Consider the following 9,744-nt stretch of genomic DNA (forward strand, 5'->3'; position numbering starts at 1 on the left):
TTATTATAAATTTTTAGAAATATAATTAGGCCAAATAAAAACTATTAAAATATCTATCTCTAAGTTTGTGAGTTTGAATATGATGTAACAAAAATAATAATAAATAAAATCCAAACTTTTATTATAAAAATTAAAATAAAATATCTCATTTGATGGAAAAGGAGTGAACCAAACAGAAGTTTGAAGACGTGGCACCCCGACGGGAACAGACTGAAGCAGAGCATAGATAATTTCGCGGTCGCCGTTAAAAGAAAGGAAGAGATTAGAGAAGATGGCAGCGACGGCGGCGACGGCGACGGGAGCCTTGAAGATCGGCATTCCGGCTCCGGTCAAACCAGAAAAGAAGGCGACGAACTTCACCAGACTAACAGTTCGCTATCCCAATTGCACTCTCAATACATGGCCGAAAGTTTCTGCCATTCGAGCACTCGATCCCGAAACCAGAGGAGAAGGAGGAAATTCGAGCGGCAGCGACGACACCGGCGCCGGCGATTTCATCAATCAGGTTCGCGTTTCCGCTACTTGTCGTTTGTCTCTCGAAATAAGAACATACCCTTTGCGAATTGTTGGTTTGGCATTTAAAGAAACTTCAGTTTTCTTCAATTCTACCTGGTAATTTGAGGGCTAAATAGCTGAATTTAGACTGAATTGGGGAGAAATCGATAAAATTCTCTGGTTAACCAAATTTTAGTATTGAATTGGACAACGAGATCTGGAATTGTGTTAACCAGCTACATTATTTACTTGTTGTTCGAGTTCATCTTGTCAAATGTCGAACCTGGAAAAATCATGGATTTCATATTGATAACGTTGGCTCATAAATGAAGAAATGCATTCAACTTAGGTGATGGTTTATCTAATTCAGTCTCTCTTAACTTGATAACGTGTCCAATTAGTTTTTCAACAAGTTCGTTCAAGACTATCTTCATAATTCAATTAATTCGAAATAATCATGGAGGACCCCTCTTATTTATATGTTCTTGGCTATGTTATAACGGGGTAAGATCTAAAACTACTATTTTCCAAATCTTATTTTGTGGGGTTAACTTCTGCTTGAATTATAATTAACTAAGCATATCAAATCAAATCAACCTCTTATTATCTGATAGGGTTTCGATTAGTTTGAACAGTAATTTACTTTAATTGAATTTATTGTTATCATTTTTTAAAAATAGTTCACTTTTAGTTGTATTAGCCCCATCGGTTTGGTAGGTATATGATCTTTGACATAGGAATTCTAGATTTTAATCTTTCTTGGCTGGAATCTATGAATACTGCATCCAAATGACCCAAAATTTGAGGGAACCAGATTAGTTCCATGTGGCAAGAGGTTAACATGTTAAGTTACTTGCTAATGCCATAATATATTTAAGATTTTCAATAACCAAATACTTTGAGTAATAGATTTTGTAATAGCATTCCAAACGTTGAGTAATAGATTTTGTAATAGCATTCCAAACGTGGGGACAGAGATTCAAACTTTGACTTGAAAAGGATACTAATACTTCATGTTACCTTCTAGAGAAAATAAGTGCTGATTCGAAGTCTACTTGATTCAAGATGGAGATGTCTAAATTTACGAAAACTAAAGTATAAATTTTGTTCTCCATGAGATTAGCAAAGTGGCAATTTGGAATAAGCAAACATGCATACTAAACATAGACTTGCCTCGAATCAAGTTCAAGCGTATGACCTGACAACCCCTTGGAAACTTTTTTCTCGGTACTCAAGACGAAACCAACAGTTCAGTTAAATCAAATTTATGAGGAAAACATGGCATATTGAGTCAGGATAATGCCATTTGGTTTCTTCATAACGTAGTTACTCAATTTGTAACATTTTGTACCTGAAATCATGCATAGTTTCTGGGTTCTTCCCTTGTCTCACTTGACTCTGTACCATGCAGGAGGATGTGCAATTTTTGTTGAAACTGGTGGCTGGTTCCATAGCAGGGGGAGCTGGAATCAAGTATGGAAGCATAATCTTTCCAGATATAGCTAAACCCAACTTGGTACAAGCTCTTATTATGATATCAACTCCTGTTGTTCTAGCCATATGGCTTTTGATCAAGCAAAGTCGTGAAGAGAGACAAAGCTAACAATCTAGTGCTTCCATTTTTTTTTTTTGGAAAGTGCTTCTGAATTGTGAGCATATACAAATATTTAACATGAAGTGTTTAAAAACCATCCAAAAGCACTTTGAAATTGAAAATTAATGAAGCACTTGTTTACAGTTTTGCTGTCCTGTTTGCTTGATCATCTCCATTTGTAAACTAAGAGTCGAAATCATACCCTTACATCATTGATATTTGATTGTCAACGTTAAGAAGACAGAACTAGATACCTCAATTTTAACTTCAGAATGGACTCTCCTCGATTTTCTCCAGACTCCCAATCTTAACAGGTCAAAATGAACGTTATTCTTATACCTTGAATGGTTACAAATGAATGTGAGTCTGAAAATGTAATTCTAATCATTACCATAAACTTGAGAGACTTACAAAAACTTCACTTCACTTCAAAAAAGTTAAAGAACATTCACTCTGAGGACAATGTCACCCCTGGTAGAGCCTGAAGAAAACACCTCAAAGAAAATGGCCAGATGGTGTCTTTGAGCCATTATTGGGTAGGAGTAAAATCTAGAGCCGAAGAGGTTGAACAAGAACTCATAAACATCGTTCGCTTTCAACCAAGCCAAATTATACACATAAGGCTAAAGGTTGTCTTTCAGCCATTTTAGAGCTCCATTAGCTACAGACCTGCAAGTTCCAATTTATTTTTGCTTAAATACAACATCACTCATGAAGTTTGAAGTGTAAGCAACCACATTTTTGGTCTTTAAACAATTTTACTCAAACATAGCAAAGATGACAGTGCCCAATTGTTCTTTCAGAAGGCAAACCTGGGCACTTACAAGTAAAACCAGAAAGATGACCATCCAGTTGGGCACCAATTCAGCAAGGCAAACAAATAAATATTTTAGGCACAAAGTATAAACTCAGGTGGATTTGAATTTTTCTCCCCTTTTCCTCTTTCGTATCATTGCCATTTAAATCCAAACATAAAAAAAATAAAACGAAAAAGATTGAGAAAGGTAAATATTTACTATCATTAGGCTTCAAGTAAAAAAAGGTCCATAATTTAATGGCTACCATGTATGCCTACCCATGAATAAGACAGTCTAAGTATCAGCAGTAGCAATTAGCAATATATTTGCACGAATGATGGAAAAGCACGAATTTATTCTTCACACCATGCTGCAGCAACATGTCATATTGGACCTTCTTTCTACTAAAACATGAAGATCCAGCATGAATACAAACATTTTACTCGAAATATAATGAACTTGCAGATGGACTAAATAACCAGAGGTCCAGAATGATTTCCTTAGAAGGAAAAGAACAAATGAGATAAATATTTCCCAGAAATTGCAATTGGCAGGATAATAGCCCATGAGGGCAGCATGTTTAAATTTAAAAGTAAAACAAGTTCCCTAGTTTACTAGTTATAATCAGATTCAAGAAGAAAGGTGTAGTTCAAAGCATATAAAAGAGAGAATACCCAGCAAAATCTTGCACTTTCTTCCATAGATCATTTGAGTCCTCCTCATCAGTACTATCGGCAGCTGATTTTACCTCACTTTCTGTAATTTTATCTGTAAATGTAATCAATTCTAAGAACTCCAATATTGATAATGTGTGTGAAAGTGAAAATTTATTGCCAGTAATTATAGTCTATGGAAAGGTAAACTAATAAGGAGAGGAAGGGAAGAAAAATATCAATTAGCAATCAAACACCCAATAGCTAAATTGCACACCATGACATTCAAAGGTTTTGGTCCCGTTTAATAACCATCTCGTTTTTTTATTTTTTGTCTTTAAAAAATTAAGCTTAGAAATAATACTTCATGTGTTCCTTTGTTTTCTTTTTTATCTTTAAAAAATTAAGTTTTGAAATATTACTTTTGCCTATCTGTTCCTTTGTTTTGTTATATAGTTTTAATAAACATTTTCAAAATCTAAGGGCGAAATCTGAAGACAAAAAAAAAATTGTTTTTGAAATTTGGCTAAGAACTAAAATATATTTTGGAGTAAAAAAAAAAACTTACTAATGAAAATGAACAAAACCCAACATAGTTTTTAAAATTAAAAAATTAAAAATTAAAAATAGTTATCAAAGGACACCTTTATGTTTGAGGTTCAAACTTCTCTGGCTTCCTATTCGATTATATACATGAAATTTCTGGGTATGAGGTCGTACAAAAAATTGCAGTAAAAAACTGTAAATATTGCTTACTAGTTGGTTGTGGTTGGGATTTTTGGCGAGTTTTGAAACGGCTCCCAGCAGTGTTGTTCAGCGAAGCAAGCTCTTCAAGCAATTCGCGCTCTTTTTCACTGGAAACAAAACAAAAATGGGCATCGTTTATAAACACTAACAAATGAGAAGGGCTAACAAATGAGAAGGGAGAAATAAGCAGGCTGAATAGTATTAGCAAGGATAAATAAGATTTACGTCGCATAGCCTAGTAAGTGTACATATAGCCCCCAATGATATTTCAGAAAACAAGACTCAGAGCAGGAAAACACGCATGTGGTGAATTATATCAAGGTCTAACGGTTTTTCCACCCGACTAAATTATGAAATGGTTTTAGAAGTTTAAGGGTGAGTTTGGGATGACTTTTGGAAGGATAAAAAGTGATTTTAGTCCACTAAAATCACTTTTCAAAAATTAGCTGCATAGTAATAGCACTTTTTTCTAAAAATATATTTTTTTAAAAAGTCACCACGAACTTGCTATAAATGGCTCAGCAGATCTCATTCATTTCCAAATCAGTACGAACCAATGTCAAACGTTTCCATTGTATCCAACTATTTAAGAACATGTGTCATATCCAAGAAAATTCTATCTTTCAACACGACTTTTATCTTTTTACCTGATACGGTTTGGTATGGTTACTTTGATTGTGAATAAGTGGTCGCCCCGAATAGATGGCTTATTCAGCTTCGGAACACCTTTCTTTGCAAGGACAAGAACATCGCCAGGCTGAGTACCAGGCGGAATTTGCAGTTCAGCCATTCCTTCAACAGTCTTTACCTGTAGATCATAAAAAAAGAATATTTCATACGAAATCCCATGACATTGCTGCACTTATACACCAGATAATGAAGTCCTATAGGAACAAAGTGATTAACCAGTAGTTAATTTTACAAAACAAAGGTTGTAATGATATCGAACACGACAAAGAAAAGCTCATAATAGACAGTGACACTCGAAGGGAAATCATTATTAGTAAGCGTCTCAATCTAAAGGTATCACAAACATCTATTCACTTGTACACGCTTGCAGGAGGCCAATGCACAATTACACACTGAACAATGGCTACCCATCCAAATACTTCTGGAGTTTAATTATAAACTTATATCTAGCTAGAATAAGATTAAACCCTTTAGAGAAAAAAGTTAAACAAAATGCATAAATCATTTGTTATGAAAAAAAATTAGTAATAGTCCACCTTGACAACAGATCCCATAATGGCATCCAGATAACTAATAGATATTGTTGAGTAAAGATTGATGCCATCTCTTTGAATTCCGGGAATCTCTTCGACATCAAGATACACAAAGAGATCTCCTGGAGGGCCCCTGGCAAAGAAAAAGGCTAGATGGCTTACTTATTTGAATGAGAACTTGAGAATAAAACCTCAAAAGAAAGCCACAAACAACCAAAATGAAGGGGCCGTTCTTGATCATCAAATAAAGGTATCTCAAGGCCATGCAAATATATGCAGGAAGTTCATACAAATATTACATTTCAAGGACACATGAGGACAAGTTAGTGCCTCACAAGGCTATGAATTGGAAGCATAGCATCTAGGCGAACAGATATTTATAAGAGGAAAAAGATATACATTGCCCTAAAATATTTAATCAAAAGTGAAAAACTTATCCTCATACCCTTTGGGTCCAGCATCACCCTCTCCTGCAACTCTTAGGATACTGCCTGCACTAACACCAGGAGGAACTTTAACCTTGATGCTTTTCTTAACCCGAACACGCCCTTCACCAGAACACTTCCGACAGAATTCAGATATGACTTCACCATTGCCACCACAATTTGGACATACAGAAACCTGACATAAGCATTGTACCAACGCACTATTTTGATCAGTGATTAGAAAAGATCATTAAAAAAAAAAAAAAAAAGTTGGTGTAAACATACACAAAACTATCCCTGATAGTCAACAGTAGATAAGGGATTCCAATCATGTAAAACGGAACACTGATAGAGCGAAAGATAGAATATAAACAAATTTGCAAATTCTCAAGCAACAGTGCCACCTATACCTGTGAAAACAAGCCAAATGGTGTTTGCTCGGTTCTCATAACTTGACCTCTCCCCCCACATGTTGAGCATATCCTCATTTTGGAGCCTACCTTAGATCCAGTACCTGAGCAGACTTCACACGTTTCCAGATGGGAGAGCTCAAATTCTTTCTCCGATCCAAATATGGCTTCGGAATATCCTAAATTGATGTCATAACTGGACTCAAAATATTGAGCAGTCATTTAATAGTCAATTTTATAGGTTAAAACAGTTTATTGAATTATAAAGGAATAATTTCCTACTGATTGAAGACAGAATCAAGAAACATGTAACCAATTGAAGTAGATGTTATTCTAGTCACCAATTTGTTATAATTCATTATTATGAATGACTATTTCTTTCCCAAAAAAATTTAGTGGATGTTGGAAAATTATGACAACAAAAAACCATGCTAGAATTGTTCGCTTGGCAATAGAGAAATTACAATATACTAAAATCAAGTCTGATACTGTCAATGTAAAAGAAGTTCCCTGTTTCAAGTTTCAACTTTGGAGCAGAATTTTAAGGAAGAGAGGAAGAAGATGGTTTGATGGCTTTTTTCCATGTATATTTTCTTAAATGTCCCTCTGTATTATGCCAGATAATAAGAAAACTTTAAGCCGTCAAAACGCATTTGCTTCATACACTCTTTTTATGAGCAAAAGCCAATCACATGCAAATATGACAAATTGGCAACCATGGCAACTACCCAATTTGGCAAGAGCACAGGTTAGCGTGGCTTGCCATGCCCGACCTTTTTTATATAGGCATTTACCTCAAATCTATGTTAGCACTTAGCATCAAAATATCATTCAACTTACTACATAAATTTAAGAAAGAGGGAGATCAAGTGACAAATCAATCCAGCAAGTACCAAAGATAATTAAGAATGAGTTTCTGAAAATTTTTAAAAATTAATAGGTCACTTCCTGATTCTTATGGAGGTAGGAAGTGGTAGGAGAGAAGGGAATTCAGGTTATATCATGCATTGTAAAATTTTCCCAAGTAAATAAAACAATGCCTTGTATGTTTCAAGCATTTGTCACACTGACTCACCGAATGTCTTCACCCTTAGTAACAGTACTACTACGCCGTGTGCGGAACGCATTTGGATCCATACCACCAAATCCTCCCATGCTTGGGCCAAAGAACGTCTCAAATAAATCAAATGGATTAGTCTGCAACAATAATATATTATATAAGCCCCAATATTTCTTGATGCAAAAGTGCATCAAGCAGGAAGCTTTATTTCCCTAAGGAATTAGAGAAGATAAATATCAACCAATACCGTATAAGCACTTGATCCCCCTACTGTACTCTTAATTCCAGCTTCACCATATTGGTCATACAAAGCCCGCTTCTTATCATCTGAAAGAACCTGACAGCATGGTACTTGAGATTCAAAGGACAATATGATAAGTATGAAAATATGGAAGGATAGAGTGCTCCAAGTGAAGAAACCAACTTTCAGAAACAATCAATTTGGAGGAGACAGTAAACACAGATAGTTAAAAAACATTCCATAGATTTAAATATTAAAAAAGAAGACTGGAAGATTAAACATTTCAGATATACTTGTAACTTGAAATGAAATTTCTGAGAACGTGCACCACATGCAATATGATTAACTTTTTTCCTCAACCATACCTCATAAGCAGCACTGATCTCTTTAAATTTCTCAGTTGCTCCTGGTTCTTTGTTGACATCAGGGTGATACTTGAGAGAAGAGAGAGATAATTAAAAAAAGAAATAGAAAAAAAAAGTCAAGATGGCAAGCAACCTTATTAAGAACAAACTATTAATAACAGAGTTATAGGATTCACAAATTCCCTTGATATTGAGCTTATCTAAAAATTTAGTTGTTAAGCACCAAATAAGAGGAATGTGCACAAATATAATTGTCATTGGTTTCTTATTTTCAGTCAAAATAAGGGAACAAGTAACCAAACAACAAAACTTTTGGCTGATAATAAGTGAACGGTTACTTCTCGAGTTGGAAAAGTTTTTAAAAATATGTTAACTGTTTAATTTAAACCTAAAATGATGAATATAAGGAAGCATTGTTATGAAAAGTGCACCAATGCACAAGGCTTGATGAAGGTGCCTCGCCTCACCAGAGGCAAGGTGCCCTCTATAAGGTGATTACGTTGAAGCTTTATTTATTTATTTTTTTCAACAAGCCCTCATTTCGTTAAATTTTCATTATCTCATTATTTATAACACTACAAATATACTAATTTTTTTTGTAAGCCGTTACTTTTTTTCCTGGAACTTTGAACTCAGTTCAAGAAAGCTATTCCTGCCCACGGTTAAAAGAAACAATACTAAGAAGCAGGGAACCACAAAGCGATCGTCCATATATATGGGTAGGGCAATGACGCCAAAGATTCACAAAGAAATCCACCCCAATTTGTATATTCTCCACAACCCATATTCTCATGAAGCATTAGGATCATTAATCGCTATTAGACGTAATAGTAGACGAAGTAGTCCAACTCCAAAGATGGCATCGAGAGCTCAAACTTACAGAAACACATTTTCCCAGAAATTCATTTCCCTTGAGATGAAATTCTTGGCAACTACCCTCCCGCTTGATCAAGATAATCAAATTAGATAAAGAAAAAAAGAGCCTGACAAAATTCAGTACCTGACGTGCCAATCTCCGATAAGCGGCCTTAATTTCCTTGCTATTGGCAGACTTGGGGATCCCGAGAGTGGCATAATAGTCCCCAGAAGCTCTAACAACGAATCGCAGGCCCCGTCTTGGCAAGACCCGTTTATTAAATTGGGGATTGGAAGAAGAAGGGGAAGAATGCGCAGAGAGGAAGTTGTTGTTGAACCTGAGGTGGGTTCCGGCGGAGAAGAAGGAAGAAGAGGAAGCGGAAGAAGAAGAAGCGGAGAAACGGTCGGAGGGGGGGAAGGTGAGGGGAGAAGGAAGGAGGGAAAGAGATGCAGCGGCCATTAAAGGAAATGGGTTTGCTGAGAATGCTAAATTGAGGAGAAATGGGTGCGATTGTTCATCGTTTTGGTGGGAACTGGAAGTTTAGGCTCGCTTCCGAGACAGTGGAGGGCAGGAGGAGCAGAAGAGCAGACGAAGGGGATCGAAACTCGAGAGATGTGGTGTGATTTTTGTTATTACACGTAATGCCACTGTTTTAATTCTTTAATTTTGTTTATGCTGTCCAATGGGAGATTTTAGGTCTTCTTTTTTCTCCTCTTTCTTTTTTTTAAAAAATATCTTTTAGACTTTTAGTACCTATTTTCTAAATCTCAAAGTCTCAAACAACATAAAATTTTAATTCTTTCTTCCAGCGAGGTTCAAATCTTCATTTTTATGAACATGAGCGGTGATAATTGGTATGTACTTCTTCAAGTTCGATC

The 9,744-nt window shown here is 35.6% G+C and overlaps 2 protein-coding genes across 2 annotated transcripts; one reads left to right on the plus strand and one right to left on the minus strand.

Annotated features, from left to right (window-relative positions):
* Nucleotides 1-153: 153 nt before the first annotated feature.
* LOC111020963 (homoserine O-acetyltransferase) lies at nt 154-2,232 on the plus strand. The gene is made up of 2 exons (XM_022297769.2): nt 154-505; nt 1,907-2,232. The coding sequence occupies exons 1-2, from the start codon at nt 272-274 to the stop codon at nt 2,096-2,098; spliced, it is 426 nt and encodes a 141-aa protein (XP_022153461.1). The 5' UTR covers nt 154-271; the 3' UTR covers nt 2,099-2,232.
* Nucleotides 2,233-2,396: 164 nt separating this feature from the next.
* LOC111020962 (Molecular chaperone Hsp40/DnaJ family protein) lies at nt 2,397-9,493 on the minus strand. The gene is made up of 11 exons (XM_022297768.2): nt 9,011-9,493; nt 8,011-8,079; nt 7,652-7,741; nt 7,420-7,541; nt 6,345-6,540; nt 5,955-6,130; nt 5,513-5,642; nt 4,934-5,094; nt 4,296-4,393; nt 3,561-3,654; nt 2,397-2,758 (listed from the first exon to the last, which is right to left on the minus strand). The coding sequence occupies exons 1-11, from the start codon at nt 9,323-9,325 to the stop codon at nt 2,713-2,715; spliced, it is 1,497 nt and encodes a 498-aa protein (XP_022153460.1). The 5' UTR covers nt 9,326-9,493; the 3' UTR covers nt 2,397-2,712.
* Nucleotides 9,494-9,744: the final 251 nt, after the last annotated feature.

The sequence above is a fragment of the Momordica charantia genome, assembly GCF_013281855.1.
Source record: "Momordica charantia cultivar OHB3-1 chromosome 8 unlocalized genomic scaffold, Mcharantia_2.0 BLBB01000008.1, whole genome shotgun sequence".
Lineage (NCBI taxonomy): Eukaryota > Viridiplantae > Streptophyta > Magnoliopsida > Cucurbitales > Cucurbitaceae > Momordica > Momordica charantia.